This window comes from Fusarium fujikuroi, chromosome FFUJ_chr06 (genome assembly GCF_900079805.1).
Source record: "Fusarium fujikuroi IMI 58289 draft genome, chromosome FFUJ_chr06".
Lineage (NCBI taxonomy): Eukaryota > Fungi > Ascomycota > Sordariomycetes > Hypocreales > Nectriaceae > Fusarium > Fusarium fujikuroi.
The window spans coordinates 348,807-370,622 of NC_036627.1; the positions used below are offsets into that span (position 1 = coordinate 348,807).

General features: G+C 48.2%; 11 protein-coding genes; 5 read left to right on the plus strand and 6 right to left on the minus strand.

Annotated features, from left to right (window-relative positions):
* Positions 1-243: 243 nt before the first annotated feature.
* On the minus strand, positions 244-1,724 carry FFUJ_05467 (related to Amid-like NADH oxidoreductase; the record flags this gene model as incomplete). XM_023578681.1 has 7 exons in its annotated part: positions 244-325; positions 375-442; positions 492-909; positions 957-1,426; positions 1,480-1,527; positions 1,576-1,620; positions 1,671-1,724. The coding sequence occupies 7 exons, from the start codon at positions 1,722-1,724 to the stop codon at positions 244-246; spliced, it is 1,185 nt and encodes a 394-aa protein (XP_023431651.1).
* Positions 1,725-3,064: 1,340 nt separating this feature from the next.
* Positions 3,065-3,854, minus strand: FFUJ_05468 (uncharacterized protein; the record flags this gene model as incomplete). XM_023578682.1 has 3 exons in its annotated part: positions 3,065-3,355; positions 3,404-3,596; positions 3,643-3,854. The coding sequence occupies 3 exons, from the start codon at positions 3,852-3,854 to the stop codon at positions 3,065-3,067; spliced, it is 696 nt and encodes a 231-aa protein (XP_023431652.1).
* A 700-nt stretch (positions 3,855-4,554) lies between these two features.
* FFUJ_05469 (related to acetyltransferase, GNAT family) lies at positions 4,555-5,049 on the plus strand (the record flags this gene model as incomplete). The annotated part of the gene is made up of 1 exon (XM_023578683.1): positions 4,555-5,049. The coding sequence occupies one exon, from the start codon at positions 4,555-4,557 to the stop codon at positions 5,047-5,049; it is 495 nt and encodes a 164-aa protein (XP_023431653.1).
* A 172-nt stretch (positions 5,050-5,221) lies between these two features.
* FFUJ_05470 (uncharacterized protein) lies at positions 5,222-6,466 on the minus strand (the record flags this gene model as incomplete). Its single annotated transcript, XM_023578685.1, has 1 exon — positions 5,222-6,466. One exon carries the CDS (start codon positions 6,464-6,466, stop codon positions 5,222-5,224), a length of 1,245 nt encoding a protein of 414 aa, XP_023431654.1.
* Positions 6,467-8,860: 2,394 nt separating this feature from the next.
* Positions 8,861-10,969, plus strand: FFUJ_05471 (related to integral membrane protein; the record flags this gene model as incomplete). XM_023578686.1 has 6 exons in its annotated part: positions 8,861-8,977; positions 9,626-9,965; positions 10,063-10,213; positions 10,263-10,354; positions 10,430-10,570; positions 10,620-10,969. The coding sequence occupies 6 exons, from the start codon at positions 8,861-8,863 to the stop codon at positions 10,967-10,969; spliced, it is 1,191 nt and encodes a 396-aa protein (XP_023432803.1).
* A 298-nt stretch (positions 10,970-11,267) lies between these two features.
* Positions 11,268-12,068, minus strand: FFUJ_05472 (endo-1,4-beta-xylanase; the record flags this gene model as incomplete). XM_023578687.1 has 3 exons in its annotated part: positions 11,268-11,582; positions 11,633-11,723; positions 11,779-12,068. The coding sequence occupies 3 exons, from the start codon at positions 12,066-12,068 to the stop codon at positions 11,268-11,270; spliced, it is 696 nt and encodes a 231-aa protein (XP_023431655.1).
* A 2,316-nt stretch (positions 12,069-14,384) lies between these two features.
* On the minus strand, positions 14,385-14,702 carry FFUJ_05473 (uncharacterized protein; the record flags this gene model as incomplete). XM_023578688.1 has 2 exons in its annotated part: positions 14,385-14,501; positions 14,550-14,702. 2 exons carry the CDS (start codon positions 14,700-14,702, stop codon positions 14,385-14,387), a joined length of 270 nt encoding a protein of 89 aa, XP_023431656.1.
* Positions 14,703-15,670: 968 nt separating this feature from the next.
* FFUJ_05474 (uncharacterized protein) lies at positions 15,671-16,442 on the plus strand (the record flags this gene model as incomplete). XM_023578689.1 has 2 exons in its annotated part: positions 15,671-15,908; positions 15,955-16,442. The coding sequence occupies 2 exons, from the start codon at positions 15,671-15,673 to the stop codon at positions 16,440-16,442; spliced, it is 726 nt and encodes a 241-aa protein (XP_023431657.1).
* A 1,067-nt stretch (positions 16,443-17,509) lies between these two features.
* On the plus strand, positions 17,510-18,433 carry FFUJ_05475 (gibberellin synthesis family protein; the record flags this gene model as incomplete). Its single annotated transcript, XM_023578690.1, has 1 exon — positions 17,510-18,433. The coding sequence occupies one exon, from the start codon at positions 17,510-17,512 to the stop codon at positions 18,431-18,433; it is 924 nt and encodes a 307-aa protein (XP_023431658.1).
* A 592-nt stretch (positions 18,434-19,025) lies between these two features.
* FFUJ_05476 (uncharacterized protein) lies at positions 19,026-20,036 on the plus strand (the record flags this gene model as incomplete). XM_023578691.1 has 6 exons in its annotated part: positions 19,026-19,128; positions 19,179-19,272; positions 19,355-19,456; positions 19,504-19,662; positions 19,713-19,815; positions 19,866-20,036. The coding sequence occupies 6 exons, from the start codon at positions 19,026-19,028 to the stop codon at positions 20,034-20,036; spliced, it is 732 nt and encodes a 243-aa protein (XP_023431659.1).
* Positions 20,037-20,289: 253 nt separating this feature from the next.
* Positions 20,290-21,722, minus strand: FFUJ_05477 (related to alanine racemase; the record flags this gene model as incomplete). XM_023578692.1 has 2 exons in its annotated part: positions 20,290-21,483; positions 21,531-21,722. 2 exons carry the CDS (start codon positions 21,720-21,722, stop codon positions 20,290-20,292), a joined length of 1,386 nt encoding a protein of 461 aa, XP_023431660.1.
* Between the last annotated feature and the right edge of the window lie 94 nt (positions 21,723-21,816).

Genomic DNA, 21,816 nt, shown 5'->3' on the forward strand with positions numbered 1-21,816 from the left:
AGGATCTTGTTCTCTTGAGCTGACAGAACTGACAACTTATGGCTCCATCGGACACATCATCTTGCGTGACAGGCGCGGACAATCAGTGAATTCACATTCACAAGATAAAGTGTGCACGCAAAGCCTTCCGGATCCTGCACAAAAATATCGAGCACGAGTGGCCTTGGAAGAACTCTTGCATAACCAGCCAAAGTCTAAATTTGATAAAATTGACCTCCTATTCGTCGTCGCAAGGCAGCCACTTCAAAGATGGTAGTCATCCTGTCGCGTGACCCTCTGCCCCCTCCTCTCCCAGACACCCTCAATGTTCATATCCCTCGATCCACTGCAAACACGTCAGTACCTCAGATTGTAAAACCAAGTAGGAAACTTACTCGTCTCTCCAGATGATCGTAGGTTCAGTCTGGCCCTTTCCAGGATTTCTAAGCACAATGTTCTTTTTCTACAAAACTGTTAGCCACGACTTTTCTGGTTACATGGGTAGTACGAACCAATCCTAGAGACAGGTGAATGGCAGGAGGATCAACCGTGACGTTCTGCTCAGGTCGGCCACCGTTCACCATAGCAGCGATATTCTGCGCTACAACTTGTGCTTGTCCAGCTCCTGGTCTCGCAGCCTTGTGAGCACCGCTGTCGGCGATGTCACCGCATGCATACAGGTTCGAGTACTCGGGTTCAGCAAATTGTAGTGTTGGTGCAACTCGGATGAAGCCGTTAGCAGGGTTGATTATCTCGTATCCAGACGTGGGCTGGAGATCCTTAAGGAACTGGTTATTCGGCGTTTGTCCTGTTGCCGGAATGACGAGATCTGTCTGTATTTTTCTTCCGTCTTTGAGTTCTAGTTCGAATGTCGATCCATTTGTTGGGAAACCCTTCGCTGGGATCACAGCTCGTGTGCCGGTGATAACACTGTTCCGTTAGTACTTCTCATCTCAGAGTAAAAAGGCTGGACTTACTCAACACCAAGCTCTTGCAATCTATCCCTCAGAATAGCATCCATCTTCTCATGATAAAGCTGCATGAGCCTATCCCTGGAATGAACCAGCGTCACCTTCTTCTCTGGATAAACCTCCCCCAAATCCGTCGCCATCTGAATACCAACCGCACCACCGCCAACAATCACAATAGACTTTGCATTCTTGATGCCCTGCTGGTAAGACTTGAAGTACTCAACAGAAGGCTTCTTATCGTCGTGCTGCATGTTACTAGGTGCCTGTAGTCGCGTTCCCGTCGTCACAACTGCATATTCGAAGGGGATTTCTGTTGAGCCCTGCCATGGTCTGTCGAGGGTGAGTTGGTTCTTTTGCAGGGATACTGCGCGGGCGCGGACGATGGTGTGGTTGGGGGCATTGGGGAGGGAAGAGAAGAAGCCGGTGTAGGGAATGAAGGCTTTGTGTTCGTGGTCCGGCACGATGGCGAATCGGGGCTGAGGGGCATTAGTATGAGTGAGATGGGATTCAGCGGTGAGGAGTAACTTACAAATGCGAAGAGATGATGGAAATGGCTGTGAGGCTCTATTAACAGTACCTTCGATATGTTAGCCATGAATTCTGGAAAGCAAGGTGAGGCTCATACACGGTGAGTAACTGGTAGAAGCGTAGCTAGTTCCTTCACAGCAGCCTAGATTCATGTTTAGTTAAATCCATCACCATTCCATAGAATGCACTTACAAGCCCAACATACGAGCCGCCAATGACAATAACGTTCTTCAAACCTGCAGTCATGTTGATATCTATCACCCAAACAATTAAAACATATGAGAAAACAACCTTCAAAAGTGAAAGAGAGCTCGGCGCTTTTTATCTGCGCCATCTTATCAATCTACGGTCCCCGCCTCCGGATGTACGCTTTGCCGGTTATCCGAATTTAATTCCGAAATCGGCTTTTTCCATCGGCATTTTAGGGGTTCTCTCACCAAAATGCGAGAGCACGAGTCAGCGCTAATAAAAGCCATGTCTTTTTAGTACGCGGCTTGGAAATACGGCTTTTGGACCTGCATGTGAAGGTGACGAGTTTCCTGAATTGGATGAGATCTTCTCGGCTTGTGTTTGGGGTCTTGGCAGGGATGGGATCTTGGATGTAACGGTGGGAGTCATACGGATATATTATTCGGCCGAGTGTCTTGCGACGCCTGCAGAGGGATCGTCATGTAAAGATCGGTGAAATGCTGGATTGTGGGATGCCGATGGAATGGACTTGTAACGCGCGGCTCGGCTCGGCTCGGCGCTTAATAATCTTGAACGGGATAGATGACGAAGCCGACGACTAGGGAAGCATAATGATGTTCAGGTCTAGGCCTTGCATATCCGCCGTACCGTGACATTAGAGCATGCATTACTTGTCTAGTCTTGAGTAACTCACGTAGCATGATGAATGATCGCTCTGTCTTACGAGGCGTCGTCGCAATGTGAGTGAGGGCTTCACTTTTAACCCGCCAGATTGGAGGGTTCTGTTCTCGACACGATGACTGATGCAGTCGCGAATCTAGGCTTTTTATGAAGGATTAGTTGGTTCTGTGCTATCATGAATAATACTTCCATCGTCGGCCTTATAGACAAGCTCTCAGTTGTTCCGGCATGGCCACCATAGAACTATATATTTGCAGATAGCCAACATGGTTAAGACAATGCAGAAGTGAATTGAAGCCTCTCTTCGCCAGTCTCATGAACATAGCTTCATGCTTAAGACCGTGTAAGTATGTCCGGTTATAATTAACGCCACATGCACTTCACGAGAGAGCCTTGATCCAGGCTGTTGGGGCGAAACAGCTAAAAGTGAATCTTCCAGTGCAAAATATGCTTCATCTTGCTCATTCAAAGATCCTGGCCCATAGCCTTAATTAAGTTTGCTTTGGTGAGATCTAGGTCAAGTGTTTAAGGAAACGTAGACTGGCCAATGGGTGAGGAGGCAACTTCAACTATCAGACATAGAAATTGTTTGCCATCTGTTGCTTTTGCGCTATAAATCAGGACGTTCTTGTCTGCAGGAACCCATTCGCCGTTCGAATCTCAATACTCATACAACGTACAAACCACACATCAGTTGGTTACCAACTTTCCATGAACTAATTCTCAATCATGGAGCTCATCTTCCTCAAATATTCCCTTCCCCCCTCAACGATCCTTCTATTCAGAATAACAAACTCGTCCTTCTCACTTCCCTCAACAGCCAAATAGGTGAAGAAGGCACCCAATTCTTCATTCTTGATAACAAAATCATCACCCAAGAGCACCTGAGCGAAACACCCTGGCACTCTCATCCTCTGGGTAATGACTCCGCCAGGCCTTAGCATCCAAGCCTTCCAAACAGCCGCATGCTCTTTCGCAACCTCTAGTGAGCGAATCTCATACAGTCCCTGTACCTGTTAGTAGATAGTGGTGAGATGAAATGGGAGGGAACGTACTTTGAGTTTACGCGGGTAGTCGTTCACCCATAACTTGGCATCTTGCTCTTGAACAACCCACTTTCCACTGAGATGAATAAATCGAAACGGTTCTCGCCTTGGTTGTTTCTCAAGAAGAGCCGCGAAAGCTGTTTGGAAAGCGAGGGGGTACTCCATATCCACATTCACGTTTCCTCTATACGACCCCATGGCACTAAAATCATCAGCCCCGAATCCCCTTCAGTAACGAGATAACTTACCAAATCATCGCAGCAGCATCAACATGCGGGAGAATAATATCGTCGGACCACTTTAAAAAGTCGCTTACTATGACGGTCTGAAGTTTGGGATGATCTGAAGGAAGGGCGCGGCGCACGAAGGCGACTACGGATGTGACCTTTGGATGGGAAAGACATCGGCGGAGGGCTTCGCTGCCGATGGAGCCTGATGCGCCGAGGAAGAGGACTTTCATCTTAATTGTGTCTATGATGTTGAAGTTTGGTTTGTGAGAGGGTAATCATGAGGCTCAAGCGACGTTTATATAAAGGCAGCGGGTAGACGTTTCTGGAAACACTGGTTGCGGACTTTCAAGGATCATGATCCCAAAGTCCGCTGGCGTGGATCAGCCATCTGTCTTGGCGCGTTTATCTAATTGCATGCGAGGCTACCAGCGATAAAAAACATGTTTAGATTACAAGCGTCCGAATTTTGGAGCTTGGCTTATGGGCTGGCTTACTTTGTCGAGCGATACGCTATACGAAAATGAAGAGAGTGAAAATTAATTCTCCGCAGGGGTGCAGTGGCTCACATCAGCCAATTCATTGCTACTGCGGGTTATACATTCAAGGCACCATTGATTAATATTGATGCCGGATGAGCTAGTAAACAGTCGTATCTTGTTTAACACGAAATAACTGTATTCAACCTGACACATCATCAGTCGCGGTGCTGTTAGGCAGTCAATCGCTATGTGCGTCATCAACGTCGGCCAGCCGAATGCCGGGTAGGCTACTCTTCGCTGACTTGACTCACTGAACCGGCCCGGTCCTCAATCAAGATGAGCCATTGACTCAAGAATGAATGTCAGTCAGTGAGTGAGTCAATATTATCTTTGCATCGTATTCTCTGTGAATTATATTATCTTAATACCCATACATTGTGAACGCGACAACATGGCCAAGGTATTGCCTGACCCTCTATTCATCTCGCCAAACCTCACGCTCTCCCGCGCCCAAGCGAGTGACGTACCCTCAATTCAATCGATGGTCAACGCAGCATATGAGAAATACACCCCCCGAATCAGCAAACCTCCAGCTCCAATGACAGCAGACTACCCATCTCTACTCACAACCCACGACATCTTCATCCTTCGCACCTCTCAATCCCCCGTCGGCGCGCTCGTTCTCCAGCACGAACCAGACTCCGACGCCGTTAAGATCGAGAACTTGGTCGTTGACCCAAGCGCACAAGGTCGAGGCTACGGGAAGGTATTGATGCGCTATGCAGAAGACTTTGCGAGGTCGCGAGGTAGCAATGCGTTGGAGCTGTACACGAATGTCAAGATGTTTGAGAATCTGGGGCTGTATCTTAAGATGGGGTTTGTAGAGACTGCGCGGAGGGAGGAGGATGGCTTTGAACGCGTGTATTTCCGTAAAGAGTTAGAATAATATGTAAATGATAACTTTTATTTATTGCGATGCTTCAATTGAGCGTCATGTACAGATGGCGACGCGCTGAAGAAACCCGCTCCATCGCGTGCGCCAATTGATCGCCACTCTAACGCGACGATCCCCGTCATCACAAATGCGCAGAGCAGTGTAATATATATGCCGGGTATCTCTATCGCGCCAACGATCCCTTCAACCTCTCAAAACTAAAATTCCATACCTCCGCCCTTCGCGGCCCATCACTCGACTCAACCAGCCCAACGTGCTGCAAAACACTCGGATCAAGCGCCCACTTGCTCAGCCCATGGTCCCTCGCGTAATCCTCCATGATCATATCCCCCGGGAACTGGAACGGCGGCTCGCGCAGAAAATCCTGCAAGTTCTGTAGATGATGGTTCGGGAACACCAGGCCTTGCGCACAACATCCGTAGCGTGGCATCTCGCGTACAGTCGGGGAGCGTGTGAATAATCGGTGGAGGGTGATGCGCCCCGTTACGAAGGCGAGCGCTAAACAGGCCGGGATCCAAAGACCCAGGAGCAGAGCGACAGTCTGCGCAAAGTCCTTGGTGGCGAAGGAGCCGGCGTGGCGGCGCTGTCTGCAGCGTAGGGCGAGAAGAAGACAGGCTATTAACGCAGTGTAGCCTAGGATGACGACCTTGAGGTAGTCAAAGATCTCTTCGTTGTTCCAGCCCATATAGATCTCGGAGTAGAAGAGGCGCAGGTACATCCAGTCTTGATGCGCATCGGTCGCCTTTTGCTCAACCTCGATGACACCCTTTTTGAACCGCGTGAACCAATCGGGCGTGGCTATTATATCGTCTTCGATGAGGGCGAAATACGTCGGATCGCGTCGCCGACACGCTTCGAAGAGGACGGAGTGGTCGAGTCGTATGTTCTCCACGCGATCGTCGCTTCGTCCCATTCCACGAACATCGTGAGGAAGAACTTTGTAATTGAGTTTCGAATCGGTCTTGGAGTCGTTGGAGTACACTAGCACATCATCCGCCAGCCCGAATAACCAATCCTTCCCGTAAGCAAAGTGCTTCGTCGGATCTTTATCCGCCAGCAGCACAACAATGTGAATCTGATTGCGCTCATTCGGCGTCAACGTATCAACAAGACTGCCCACGGTATGCGCCAAAAACCCCGACGTGGTGCGATTGATACTCGGTATGCCGATGCATAAGAACTCATTGTCGACTTGTACCTCGGTGCGCTGCTTGTGCGCGACGGGGAAGATCTCGCGCTCGAGGTACTCGTCGACCTGTTTCTCGCGGAGGGCAGAGTAGCGACGGTTAAAGGCGATGCGGGACTTGTAGAAGAAGGAGGACGGGTCGTCGTAAGAGTTGTGGTAGGACCAGATCAGGGCAGTGAACCACATCAGCCAGAAGCCGATGTTTGCGTGGGAAGGGCGCATGGCGTCATGTCGCGTGCGGTTTGGAGAGGATGTTGGAGGGAGAGAATTGATGGAATCGAATTGGGTTGGGGAGGTTTGGGGCTCGGCCGCTGGGGTTACAGTGGTTACCCCGCTGTACCGGAATTAGAAAGGGAAGTGATTGGTTCGTTTGCGGGGCCCCTTTTTGGGAACGCTAAGCCTTACGCTTTGATTGGTGATATCATTACACGTGCTGAATCCTTCGAGAGGCATCCGAGGCGCAGTTTTTGCCGAGAAATTCAGGAACAGGTCGGTCAGTGACAAGAGATTGAGGGAATCAGAGTCTGAGGTCATTTGGCATACCCAGTGACAGTATCAGTGCTTGGAGCTGCTGCTTGTAAGGCAACCTGGTGGTGTACGTGCCGCGCATTGACAAGCCGCAACGCCAGTGTATCAGCCGTGATTATCTCGACCCTAATGTGAGCAAGACACAATGCTCTCTGCGACAATGGATGTTGAAAGGAGAATACTGGCTTCTGATCAGTACGTGCTAAATGAACTTGATATGAGTGTGACAAAGAAAATGACAGCGAGCTTTGTCATGACACGAAAAACTACTGTTTGGCTATATCTGTTGGAGCTGTCTCGATAGAAGGAGATTCAGTGCCATCTAGCACAATCTTTAGACTTGCGATGCTTTCAGGGATATTGGAATCTGTCAGTTTACTCGCAGCTGCCATTCGTGAATCTTCTCTTCTGCCCGTCATGTGTGTGCCGATACCTCTGAAAAATGACGAGAGACTCGAAGTGAATGTTGGAGATCAAGGAGACACTGATTAAAGCCTTTCTGGAGGCAGTTGTTGCGCGTTCAGCACCCGTTGCACGGCGAAGCAAGTCAAAATCGGCCGTGATAAGTCTCAGCAACGTGAGAATGATTTATATGCTTGCTATGTCTATTAGAGATATAAACTCACTGCTCTCTCAACTTCAGCTGGAACATCACACTTCAGCAAGCACGCAACACAAACACTACCTTACTCCGCAATCACAGCAACATCCAAGATCGAACCGCAATCTGTCACTATGTCTTCCACCAATGGTACCCCAGACCCTTCTCCCTCCCCTCCCGTCCAGGCAAAGAATCCACACACTGGACGCATCAGTCACGATGCCAACAAGGAAAGCGCCATGTCTCTCTGCGCCTGCAAGATCATACCGCAATGCGTGAACCTTGTAGCCACTAGGGGCTCCCGGTGTCAACCTTGTGTTGAGATTTGCCCTGATCTTGAGACAGAAGCGCCGCTATTGACGGATGGAACATCATGAGGAGATGGAGATTGGTCAACTGATTGTCAGAGCCACTGGAATTGGGTGTCGATAATGCTCATTGCGCATTCTCATACATCATAGCCTTGCAACTCCCTGGGATGGGCTTTCTCGCTGATAATAAAGAGGATCTCTCACAAATCTAGATCACCTTGTTAGTGTACTCCGTATGATCGAAGTATTTGTCATTGAGGTTATATGATAAAACATCAGTAATACTCCAGCGATGTCCATTGGGTAACCCAAGTAGCCGTGGATAACAAGCTCCGCTGCCGTCGCGGAGTGAGATTGATAATCTTCTCGTCCGTGACATGTCTCTACATCAACAGCCATATAAACCGCGCGGGACATGACCTCAAAGTAAAGTCACACTTCAACCCAACAAGACACCGAAAGCTCTTCTACTGAAACTGAAGAATACAAACTGTAAACCCATAACGCCATCAAGTTTCTGGACATCCAGATTCTCCCCTTTGAGGCTCTTGATATAGCCATTTCATATTCTTAGGTAAAGGAAATGGCCAACCAAATATGTGCATGCACCATTTGCAATATCTGCACGAATGTTGTTCACCAGACTGAGAAGAAGCTATGCGACATATGCCTTGGGGGAACGCATAATGCTCAGTAATGGGGCTAGGTCAATATAGTCACACACAACAAAGTGTGAAATAGCAGGTTTTGTCTCATATCATACTTATGTTCCATCCTAGAAAATCTCAACTCTGTAAATGTGCCTCTAGATCCTTTGTCCGGAGCTTGTAGTGATTGTTTCGAACAGTCTTGCTGTTCATAGTGGAACATGATGCTCACAAATGGTGAACGGTTGCGAGTGGCAAGACATTGAATAGCACAAACCTGTTCAAGTGTCAGTCAGAATACACGAGAAGCACCGTTACAGTATATAGTATATGTTTCGCTGCTCTCACTGGCAGTGACCTAGGACACCCGACCTTTCATCTCGCCTTGCCACTGGCATCTAGCAGACTCTACAACAGGGTATATATGGTTGCTCAACGCGCCATCCAAGTCTGTAAACTCACAAGACACATTCAAACCCACAGACACAGCATCTCACGCACTTCAACCAGTCACTAGATTCAGATCACCATGTCTCAGAACAACTCAACCCCCAGCACGCCTCCCAGCACTGCTACGCCTGGAGTACCAACGGCAGTCATCGAACCTTCGAACAATATCAACGGTCCCAAGCAGCTTGCTAACAAGGTCTGTCGCTGCCCCTGCGTTTGCCAGGAGGTTTGCCGCTCCGACCCCTATTACTGCGATCCATGCATTGAAGCAAGACATAACTACGTTCCCCCTGGTCTTGATAGGTCAGACTAGGCCTCAGGGAGCACCAAATCTTGACACGTGAGAAAAGGATGCTGAAGAAATAGCACCCGAGCTTAGAGCAGAGCTGCCTGGATATTCTCACCACTTAGGATAGAGATCCTAAGCTTTCTTGCCTTACTAGCTAGTAAACGAAGCTATAGAGAACTCCATCTAGATATTCAAGAGAAAAGACACATTATGATCATGTTTGTTCCTTGTGACATCACTGTTTGTCTTGCTCATACGGCGATCAGATCTACTGTCCGACACGCCATTTCCCTTCCATCAACGGGAATAGTTCAATACTTGCCAAGGTGGCCTCGGCCCTCAAGGCACCGTCAATCCCCTAAAACGTCCAGCCCTAATCCCAATCTACTGTACAATAACTGACGCTTCCATCTTAGCGCCACAGTTGGCATGTTGCCAAGAAAGGCAAGACACGAAGAAATGCCAGGGCCAAACTCAAACTCAAGCCATTTTATTGCCGAAGACCCGTTTGACGCGGTTATAAACAGCTAACTCGCTCTTATGTTTCTCGTAAAGTGCTGTTGGCATGTTGTCGCGATGAAGAATCCAGACGCAAAGGATATTCTTGTAAGGTCTGCGCTTGTACAGAACGGACTGGTGCTAATGGTTGCAGGTGTCTCAAATACTCGTGATCATAGCGACGATCCTCGTCATCGCGCGCCTCAATCTTCGACTGCGGATACAAAAGCGAAAATTACTACTCAGCGATATCTTTATGGTGGCAGCGTGGATCTCGGCGGTAATCACAGCGGCTTTCTCACCTGCGTTTGCGGTCCTCCACGCATTCGATCCGAGTGTTCATACGACGTTGGAGGGCTATCATGGAGGATCTGCCAATTTGGTGTTGATATTGAAGGTGAGTAGAGGAATTGGGTAGTGGATGTAGCTAACGTGGTGTAGTTGCTCTTTGCATCGAGTTTTCCGTTTTATTACGACGCTATACTTGTGCAAAGCTGCTCTTCTGGCAGTTTATCTACAAGTATTTCCCGAGTTTATGGTCAAGAGGCGCAGATTTCTTTGGGCAACGATTTGGTTTGTTGGAGCCAGTTATGTTATCACTGTCGTGATATTATTCTGCATTTGTCTCCCCATAAGCCGAAACTGGTAAGTTCTTTCGGTACGTGCTTGAGGCGCGGCGCTGATAGGGTTACAGGGATATCAGGCCTTCGAGGACATGTCCGAAGTGGACATATGCTGTCACCTTTCACGTTGGCTGGGGACTGTCATTTCTGGGAGATTTGCTAGGTGAGTTGATCCTCAACTTGATAGAACGACATATAACCAGGTCAGTGTTCATTATACCATGGTTGATTGTACCAGCTCTTCACGTCAGAAGAACCTTGAGACTCGGTATATACTTCACCTTCCTCCTGGGCACCGTCAACATGGCTGTTAGTCTAGTCCGCTTTGTCGTGATCTGGAAGGCCGGAGCAGACTCGAGTATATCACTAAGTACAATTGGTACGGCGTCTGTCATAAGCTTAACGCGGCATCGCTGATCATACTGTAGTTCTTTGGAGCACTTTAGATGTCAACATAGGTCTCGTCGTCGCTTGCCTCCCGTCACTGCGCCCATATTTTGGATCACGAACAATGTCCCAAGAACAAAGTCGAGAGAGCAACAGCTGGGATTCAAGCAGGAAACATTCAGGGTTTGGTAACCGAACGATATGCTTTCACTCTAAGCAGCGAGGTAGCGAGGCGTGGCCATCCTCGTCAGGCAGCCATGCGAGATACTCGTCGATAGACCAGACGGTCGTTGGGTCTTTGGGTGATACAAAAGGGTTCAAGGAGGCGAATGATGTTGAGCTGAGAGTTCTACCGGGAGCCAGAACGAGGGGCGTAAGTTATGGTGGATAAAGGTATGAAGAATGGCTATAGAACATGATTAATGATTTCACTGAGCTTGAAGGTAGTTCACGATATGTAATATTGATCAGATCAAACTTATGTACTAGAGAATGACAAGACATGATTCCAAAGGAGAAATGTCCCGCGTTGAAAAGTAAAGCCCCCATCAATTGACACCATGTCAAGCCTTCTTCAAAAGTTTTCACATCCGCCATCTTCACTGCATCACCCCCGAACCATGCCAGAGAGAGATCCAACTCCCGTTGCTCAAGGCTAGCAACCTCTCACAGGCAGATCAGTCAAAGTCTTACTTAGTCTGGACATAGATAGACGAAGATCCACTGCTCTGGTATCCCTCGGTAGCCAGGATCTGGTAGTAGTGGTTTCCAAGTCTCATACCAGCCGATGACCAAGCATTGAAGATAGTCTGCATGTTGACAGCGCCGCTGCTGCGCTTGTTGCGGCGGATGGCCCAGTACTGGTTGAAGGTCTGGATACCGTCGATGGAGGGCTGCTGGTAGCGGGTGGTCTGGTAGAGATCGTAGGTGTCGCCGTCGTTGTAGACAGTGCCCTTGTGTTGGCCAGCAGAGCCAGGGTTGTAAGTGCCGTAGTTCTCGATAACCTGGATTTTGTTAGTGGAGGGAGGGTTGAGGGGGGAGATTGGGCACATACGTAGTACTCAACGAGAGGGCTGCGAGTCCAGCCGTAGACGCAGAGGTAGCCGTTACCCTGAGGGCTGAAAGAACCGCCATAGTTGATGGTTCTAGTCTGTAATCAGCAAATCATTCTTCTCAAACTCGACAATATCTTCGACTCACCGGCCAGTACCAGGGTTCCAACCCTTTCCACCAACAAAGTTACCAGTGTTGCGCCAATCAACCTGGTAGTGGCTCCCCTCGCCCATTCGGTAGTTGGCATAGCCACCACCATCGGACCACCAAGAGTAGAAGTATCCGTTGTGGTAGCCTTCAGAATTGCCGGTGACCTGGCGGGCCTCGAGTACGGAGGTGGAGTTGCCGTCGTCTTGCTCGTCGAGGAAGTCAAAGGGGCGAGCGAGAGCTCCAGTGAGTGCCGAGGCGGCGAGGAGGAGAGACTTGAAGGAGACCATGATGTTGGCTGGATAATTGGAGTGTAGATCGAAGAACCCTAATGAGCTGGAGAGTCAGTTCAGTTGGTGAGCGAAATGTTCTTTATATATACTCGTAGACAGCTTCATTCCGCCTTTCACAACTCAATGCCAAGCTTCTTAGTCCTTAATACCAATATCAACAGGCTCTTTGACTGTCTAGCTTGGTGCCCTACCTCGGAACCTGGCTCTCCGTAACTCGCAAAAGCAACCTTTTGCATTCATCTTGGAAATCTCAGCCTCTTCTTCTCCACTCGCATGAAGGCCAAGTCGGTAAACACTGGAGCCAAGACGGTAAGGACTCAGGTGGCCAATGACAGCCGAGGAACCCCTTACGGCCAAGAACGAGTCTCTGATGCGATTGGTAGGACGCGTACGTAAGAACTGGTGTGAGGTTTCCTCCGCACTCTTCGATCAGTGGCATCCATTATTGTATTCCGGCTAAAGTCAAATACTCCGATTCCTCTTGTCCGTGGCTTGAGATCGTGACTCGGGATTCCAGCGGCTTATTGCGGGGAGGCGGGGATCATGGGGTATGGGGAGTGCACGTGGCAGATATATCATATTAGGCTGCTATACCGAAGGATAAACATGCGTGCCAAGATTTCTTTGAGGAACGAGTAAGAAAAGCAGGATGACTTGGTGTTGCAATGGGACCACTTCTAACAACATGCTTTCCTTGATGTGTACCCAGGATGTCAGAACTGAGAGCCGAATCTATTGCCGGGATGCCCAGAGCATGGTTTGATGGAGTGATTGTGCTTGGCATGGCCTGCTTCCTCCTTGACGGGTAAAAGAAGCTTTGAGGCCATTTATGATTCTGGGACTCACATTACTGGGCTTGTAATGCCACTGAATTGAAGCACTGGTTTTATTCTCTGCTTCCTCTTTTGAGCAATACTTCAATATTCTCTGAGCTATAGCTCGCTAATCAAGCTGATCTCCAGATCGAAGTAGTATTATCTAATGAAACACGGCGTCGACAAACGTCAACAAAGGTTAAACTTTAAACTCACGACGCTTGATCCCGTCGGGTCAATCCGGCTCAGCATGCTTGACCCGGGCTCTTCGGATCATATGCACGATCCATGCATGCCGCATTCTGGCTAAAGTCCACGATGCACAAGGTTTCTTTTTAACCTCGGATGGTCTCCATGATCGGTAAAAGATCGACGTGCGTCTTATTCCCTGAGGAATAGTTCCCTATTAAGGTTGTTCATCTTCACCTGTGAGTGTTTAGGCTAATAGCGGTTAAACTGGCGGGAGGATATAAGTGCCCAAGTATAGGGATAACGTGTTTCATGTGTAGTGCTTAGATTAGCGAGGGCGATAATCCACTTTCTGGAAGGCGATGAATGGATAGTTTCCTGGTGTCACGAGTTTAAACGGAATTGTATTGCTGATGCATCAATGCACGAGGACGAATAAGTTTGAATAGACGATGGAGTCGACTGACAGAACCATCTTGTTAAAGAACAAGGTCTGAGACGTGAGAAGGAATTTGTTTTTCACAACTCCATTCCTCTGGTCTAAGTCAGCAATTGTTAGTTTTATGCTGAAGTATACGTATATATGGCATCTTCAATCTAGTTGCTGTACAATGTCTGGGTGTTTAATTATGATTAGACCATCAATCTGTCAGAGTCGGGTAAATATGGATAAGGTCGGATAGACCACCATGCACTACACTGAGACGTCAGCTATCATACCACTTCTGTGGTTAAGGTATACAACTCCTTGAACGGCTAAACACTTGGAGATACGATCTGGGCTTGTGTAAGATAGAGTAATCGCAGCTAGCAGTGCTGATTAGTCCCGCTATCTTTGCACTTGCGATTAGTGTCATTACCCCGGCTGATCATCATTGAAGCATCATGGCGTCGGGGACTAACACCGTTCAGCGGTACAACAAATACATTCATCATTTACCGTTTGAGAATAACAGAGCATCTACGTGCAATTCACGCGAGATGAACCTCTCCATCTATGTTATGAGCTTTACGCCCTGCAGACGATCCAGGCTAATCCCAGACTTTAGTAACATGACATCCAAGAAAGGGTAGTCTCCGCTGACCCTATATATTTCGTAGTGGTCACGCATCTTTTCGCATGACATGCTGTATCATTTGGGGTATGCAAGGCTCTCTCGGTGTATATAGCAGATATTTCTTAGTGTACTGGGCCACGGTATTTATTACTTAATGTCTATGACTTGTTGTTGGCAGCCCTGCTCACATGACAAGAGCGTGAGCCTCTAACTACTGTGACTGAAGATAGTTGTCCTCACGCGACTCCTCTTTAATTTACTGTTCCTTCTCCAGAATATTGTTGAAGAAACTCTTTTGCCAATTCCTCCTCCTGTTTAAAGTACGCATCGGCATCTCGGCTCGGCTTGAACGCCTCGGACCGGACAATCTTGTTTACATGTGAGTTAAAATTAAGTCTGACTCACAGGCGCCGTACCTGCTCGGTGGGGTATTCATGAATATCGAGCTTGATCACTTGGTTCTCAGGGTAAAAGTTAAGGATCTGATTGCCGGCAATCGTCTTCATGACTTCATCATATCGTTCCAGGTCATCGGCGTGGATCGCATCTCGAGCAGTAAGAAGCGCCATTGCTGCAAAAGAGAAGATGGCGATGTTGACGATGATCGAGAAAAGCAGCATATTGCTAAAAGTTGGACTTTAATCCGGAGAAAAGATCCTGAGAAGATGGGGCCATTCCCTTCCATTTTAAAGCATCTTACTTGCTTGGCCAGAAGCCTCGGCCACCGGCACGCATCAACTCCGGCTAACGCAATAAATAACGCAAACTTGAGACACATGTTCAGCTCCCTATCTTCGCCTTAAATGGCCAGACAGGTACTCCCGCGTCAGTAGTCAATGACGGAATGAACCATATTTACCTCAAATAGAGTTACAGTCAGAGCGAATCTGATTTCCAGACAAGGTCTGAGTCAGAGCAGTCGTATGACTTCTCGTATGAAGCCGTTGTTGGTTGTCGAGAGATGCTTCTTGAAGTTTACGAAGGGAGATATCCGATTGGATAGAACAAGTCATTTTGTTGGTTGGCTGTTGTTTAAGAGGGCCTTTCGGCGACAGCGAGACACGCCTAACGCTACTCAAAACTCACGATCTCTGGTTAGCAAAAGAAGGCTTCGTTTTCCATCGTCCGAAAATAGGGTAACGCGGATGTGGATGCTTAAGAATGAATGAGAAGTGCGCGAGCCACTATGTTGACCTGATAAATCTCGTGGAAATATTATAGGCTCCATCCATCCATCCATCAATCAATCAAAGAGTATTTTAATACAGTTATAAGAAAGAAAGAAAGAACGTATACTTAAGTATTCAAAGGTTCAAGAAACTTTTAGCCCCAATGGACTTACTTTCTCCTGCGACGCGCGAAACGGTGATTTTATCGCGATGTGTACAGGTTATGTTGTGAAATAAGATAAGATAAGACCGATGACGTCGTTGTGCGGATAAAGCGGCATACCGTGAACTCAACATTTCCTGCCCTGTCAGGAAGACGCGTCTCCCCCATTTCCCTCTCCAAATGCACTGCTTCCATCAGTAGCGACATGTCGTCAACAATTATTCAGCATGCGGGGAGCTCGCTCGAGGAACAGCCGCTTCTGCAACGGGGCAAGAGAAGACTTCCGTCCTTGAACATCCAGCATTGGCATTCTCATCCTTTCAGAGGTGATGAATGGAGTGTGAGGAGTACGAAGCAAAAGACTGCGCAATTTCTTTCGTCGAAAGCCGGACATTACTCTGTTCTGATGCTGGTGTCGCTCGATGTTCTTAGCATGATCGCTGGTGAGTAAATTAGGTATGTTGATGAGCAAGAAACTCACAGCCACAGACTTCATTCTCAACCTGTTCAAGTGTGAGCAAGGCAAGAAGGGCTCAGACTGGGACTTGGCGTTAGAGATTCTCGGCTCTATAAGCCTGGTATTCTCATGCCTATTCGTTGTCGAACTCATTGCCTCTGTCTGGGCATTCGGCTGGAGGTTAGTCCTGTCCCTATCTCACCCAGACCTCATGGCTGACTTGTCCAGATACTTCAACTCTTGGTTTCATTGCTTCGACGCCTTCATCGTCATCGCAGGCTTCATCACAGATGTCGCACTCCGCGGTATCATCGAGGAGGTCGCTTCTCTGATTGTCGTCATGCGGCTTTGGCGAGTAGTCAAGATTATTGAAGAACTTGGCGTTGGGGCTCAAGAGCAAACAGAAGAGCTGAATGTCAAGCTCGAGAAGGTTGAGAGTGAGAATGAAGATCTTAGATGCGAGATTTCACGGCTGAAAGGAGCGATGAAGAAGGCGGGTCTGGATCAGCAGGTATTGTGAACTGAGAGAGGTCTTAAGCGCGGGAGGTCACGGCCTTGACAGCGACTAGAAACGTATGAGGGACGACGCGATGGGTCTTCCTACAGATGGTGTCAGTCTGCTGCTGAGAAGCACTCCGAGTGAGTAGGCAGATTCAGCACGTATACCTATATTACAAAATCGTCTAGGAAAATGAGACAATCAGAGATCCGCTGTGGTGTCCGGAACGTTTTCCTTATTTTCTCCGATCCGGAAACAATACATTGCGAAGGGTGGAGCTCCCCCACCAAAGTGATCAGCATGCCCATTTCAGGCAATTTTCCCCGCCCTGGGGATGATGTTTGACCTGCTGAAAGATGTAATATCAAATTAGTTATCGTGGCACAATTCAACTCATCGATCCTGGAAGGAATGCCCTGCTTGAAGCCTGGGGTGATGACGTAGTCATGCCGGTCGGGTCGTCTCCGGTCGTTTCATGCATACCCGTCTTATATATGAAGGCTTCACATTACTAAAGACAAAGCCCTAGGCTACATTCAGCCAGTGTAGCTTTGAAATGGTTTGTGTTCTCGCAAGAACTAAGAAATGGCTGTATTGCCTAGGTATCCGTGATACGGAACTTCTCGCACCATAACAGCTCGTCCATCGTTGACTGGCCACTCGGGAATCTTGGCATTCTCCGGATATGCAGTGAGAACAATGAGCTTATGTCAGAACGCTAGAAGCGTTCAAGTGCGATAAGAGGAACGATCTCATAGGGTCAGTGACTACGCTAACGTGTCTACACTCACCGGTTTTGATCCTGCAGTAAGCACCAATGCTACACAACAATATTACCCCATAATCATGATCGTATTAGCCTAAGTCTGTAAGAATCCTTCCTACAGAATAGTATAGCTTACAAGTATCTGGTACGTGATGTTTTACCTGATATATATCTGAATGTGCTCTAGGTTGCTATACTTCTTCTTTCCATATTCTTGCAATTCAAGAAGTCCGCCGAGTTTCTCAGCTTACTTACAAATTTTAAACCAAAACCCTCGTCATATTCTTGGAACACCGGAGTATTCGAGTGACTAGTCGTCAGAATGACACCTGAAGAAATCCAGAGCTACCTTCGAAGTCTCGCTGCCCCTCTGCGTAATGACATACCCACGCCTCTACTCCATCGACCTAGCGAGGCCGGCCTTGAGTACCAGGATGTCTTCTTTCCAAGCGAAGATGGCATTACCCTTGAGGCCTGGTATATCCCAAGACCTGGCTCGAACAAGCTTATTATCGTTAATCACCCGCTTCGCTGCAACCGATCGGGATTCCCCGCTCACCTCGAGCCCTGGAAGGCCTTCCTCGGCGGCTCCATGACTGGCAATGATTTCGAACTTAACTTCATTCCCGACTTGAAGATATTGCACGAAGCTGGCTACAACGTACTCGCTTATGACATGCGTAATTTCGGTAACAGCGGACAGGCCAACGGTGGCATTTCCGGTACTGGGCACTTCGAGTCCAGGGATGTAGTTGGCTCGTTGAACTATGTCCGCAGCCGAGAGGATACCAAAGACATGACTGTTGGCCTCTTCAGTCGTTGTCTTGGCGGTATAGCGACCTTTTTTGCCATTCACCGTCGGCCAGAAATATTCAAGGATGTCCGCTGTTTACTCGTACCGGAACCACTCTCGTATCGACCTTTTGTCGAAAGGGCCCTCGAGATCACTAGTCTTGACGACCACTTCGACGAGGTAAACAGATTGGTCAAGATTCAATCAAGTTTCGACATTGACGAGCTCTCTCCTATACCAATCATGGGGAGTGTCCGTATCCCAACATTCATTTACTCTGTACGCAACGATATTCTGACAAAGGAGAGCGATGTACAAACCATGTATGACAGAATCCCTGTTGAGGATAAGCGATTGCATTGGGTTGATGGAACAGTTCGTATGAAGGGTTACACGCACTTCCAAGAGAATCCTCAGATGTTTGTTGAGTGGTTGGCTCAACACATGACATGATTCTTTCGGATCATGTGAGGCGGTGTGCGAAGGAGGACACGGGCAACTACCCGGAACGGATTCTTTGTTGTATCCATACACCAAGATCCCATGGAACAAAAGGTATAGATCTCCTGGTCCAAGAAATTGTTCCGTTTTTATCCATTCAGTTACTCATCTATTTGGACAATGATGACCGACAATGAATCTTGACTTGACAAATACCTGACTGGCCGGAGCCGTGACGATGTTGTTGAAGGTCTATAGGTGCAAAGTAACAAAAGGCTTCATGTTTTCTTCACTGCGTCAAAGAATCGCTCATCGACAATTTCTCAGGCCTCGCCAATGCATCTTGCTTCCGTCTTACATGAATAGACGTTGGAGTTCACGCATAGGCCATAGACATATTTGGCCAGACCTTTGCTGACCCACTATAATTATAAGCATGTCCATTTAAGGCAATTCTCCCCGGCGGGGTGAAGATCCTCTTTTGGGAGCCTTGGAAATTGACGGGTAGAAGGCCGATTTAAATTAAACGCAGTTACGCAGTTATCGCAAGTCTCTTTCTTTATTTTCTCAGTTCATTTTTTTATTCCTGTCTGCAGAGTTTGAAATGGTTGTCATCAAGCGATTCCGAACAGTCTGGGGTGTCGAGTCTGGAAAGGACTTTGAGAACTGGATCCCATGGTTTCCTGATCTCAAGAAGCAAGGCTATGGTGAGTTTCACGCGTAGAAGCTGGTGTATGCAGATACTAACTTGATGTAGCTGGTGTTGAAGTTGATATCACAGATCGTGATGCCGACAACCTTGAGCAATTGCGAAAGATCTTGGATGATGTTGGCCTGGAAGCCACTGTGCTGTAAGTTGCTCATCACAAGTCTGCGACGATGGCTGACTTTTGTAAGACCACATACAGCATGGGCGGGATACGTTGGCGGTAGGCCTAGAGATCTCACGCCAGATGTTCACCTTGATATTTACCGCCAGAACCTCGAGCGCGCAAAGATCCTGAAGCCTGTCAAGATCAACGCCCAATCCGGAGGGTGAGTCCAATTTTCCCGAGGGTTCCATTCAAGGCTTACGATAGTAGGGATTACTGGAGTCTTGACGAATCAGTTTACTTCTACAAGAAGACCCTCGCCATCGACAAAGAGCTGGGTCTCACGGGCCTCGTCAGCCATGAGACGCATCGAAATCGATCTTTATTCACGCCGTATGCTGCCAAATATATCCTGCCTAAGGTCCCAGAGTAAGGTTATACTACAATGGCTTCGAGGTTGTAGGCTGATGAGGTGCAAGGCTTCGAGTGACGGCAGATGTCTCTCACTGGGTTGTCGTCTGCGAAAGACTTCTAGACCTTGGTGAGGAAGACAAAGAGATTCTTGATCTCCTTATCCCAAGAGTACGATAATTCCTCCCCAGTTACCTCGAACCGTTACTCACAGTATCTAGGTCACCCATATTCATGCTCGCATTGGAGCGACTCAGTCCTCACAGTGTCCCGAGCCAGAAGACCCTGTGTTCAAAGAGGAGCGAGACTTCTTTGAGAGGCTCTGGCTACGTATTGTTAAGGCGCGAAGCAAGGATAGTGATCTCATCACTTTTGTACCCGAGTATGGGTAGGTGGATTCCATGAATTGAGCTTTAGTTACGTATTGCTGACATGTACAGTCCATATCCATATCACCCTTACGGGAGTGTCAGAACGCATGGCCAGGTTGCTGATAGTGAGGGTGCGAGGTTGCAGAAGCTCTTTGAAGAGAGCCTGAGGCAGTAAAGGACCACCGAATGCGCAGCATAGAGATCAGGGTGCTTATTGTCCAGGACGAGATATCTAGAGTCTATGCAAGGTTATTATATCGATGTCTGTACTTCTCTACCATCCACTAGCTCGAACCCATACGTCAACAATCTTAGTCGTATCTCCTTCCGAAGATTCAACGATGAGATACCATCCATACAAAGCTCCGGCAACGCAAGCATGGTTCGGGAATATGACGACATCCTGTCCAACCTCCAACGGCACCGGGGGCAAAGAGTACATATCCTCGCCGTCAGCGTGTTCCCATGCCGCGATGGAGTGTTCCTGGCTGATTCTATTAATGATCAAACGTCTAGCATTATCGGATGTCTTTTTATAAGACGATTGACTGATGACCCCCCAACCTGGGTATGCGGCGCACGGTTCGCGGCCAAGTCCAAGACATCCAACAGCAACCAATGCTTCAGGCTGCGACCTCTCATTGTCATTGTAGACACTGCAAACTTCAGCAATGATGGAAATAGCAATCTCCTCTTCAAAGGATCCCAGTTCTCTCCTCGAGTTGGTTGATACTTGTTGCATGTCAAGGATCGAGTATACACCAGCGTGAAGCTCGAGCCTGGTCTGAAGTCCACCAGGATTCCCCATTGTGAGAGCTTTTATTGACTTGCGTAGAGACTGAGCTGCTGGTGGCAAGTCCCCTTGTGACGTAACAAGGTTCTCAACTGCTGTTACCTGGGGAGATGCCCCAACGCTGATGACAAGCTCTTTGTCCTTGGAGAAGAGCCGAGCATGGGCGTTGACTGCGTCAAGGCAGCCCTGAATCTCTCCTTCAAGGTTCGCCATGGCTTGCTCGGCAGTTGTGTCCTTGTAGCTTAAACTACTATGGGAGTACAGTCCGAGCAACTCAGCCTCACCATTGGCCTCAAGCTGTGCAAGTACCTCAATGAGACCGTTCTTGTTCATAGCTGTTGGCGGTAATCCTGCACGATGATACCCCGTGTCGACCTTGAGGAACACTCTCGCGGGAAACTTGGCATGTCGCGAGAACGTTTTGACAGAATCGAGCTGGGATGGGTGATCGATAAGCACAGAGATGCTCCCTTGCCCCAACTCGGCGCCAAGTGCTGCCAGTCGTGAGATTTGCGAGCGGGGTAAAGGAAGGCCGTAGAGGATATCAAGACGCCGACCTGCATTTCTATACTCTTTGAGGAGAGGTAGGAGATGCTCAATCTCCGCTAGAGTTGATACAATGAGCTTGACATCGCCACTTCCTTGGCCGACTTGGAGATGTGTTGCCTCTATTGTCTGAAATTTGTTAGCGTGGGGACTCATGCGAACTTGGTGTATCTGACCTTATGAGTCTTCACATGCGCTCGAAAACCGAGACCGAGAGTTTCAACGGCATTGAGCATGGACTGACAATGGCGGTTGATCCTGGCTCTGTCTAGTATGACTGCGGGCTTGGGAACATCATGGATGCTTTTGCCGACGTAGAATTGGCGCAACTCTTCCATTGGAGGGGTATGTCTTTGAGGGACCGCCATTTTCAAAGATCAGACAAAGTGATAGGTACGATACGAAGTTAATATGTGCCTGGAGGATAATCTCAAAGAAATACTGACCAAAACGAGTCTCACG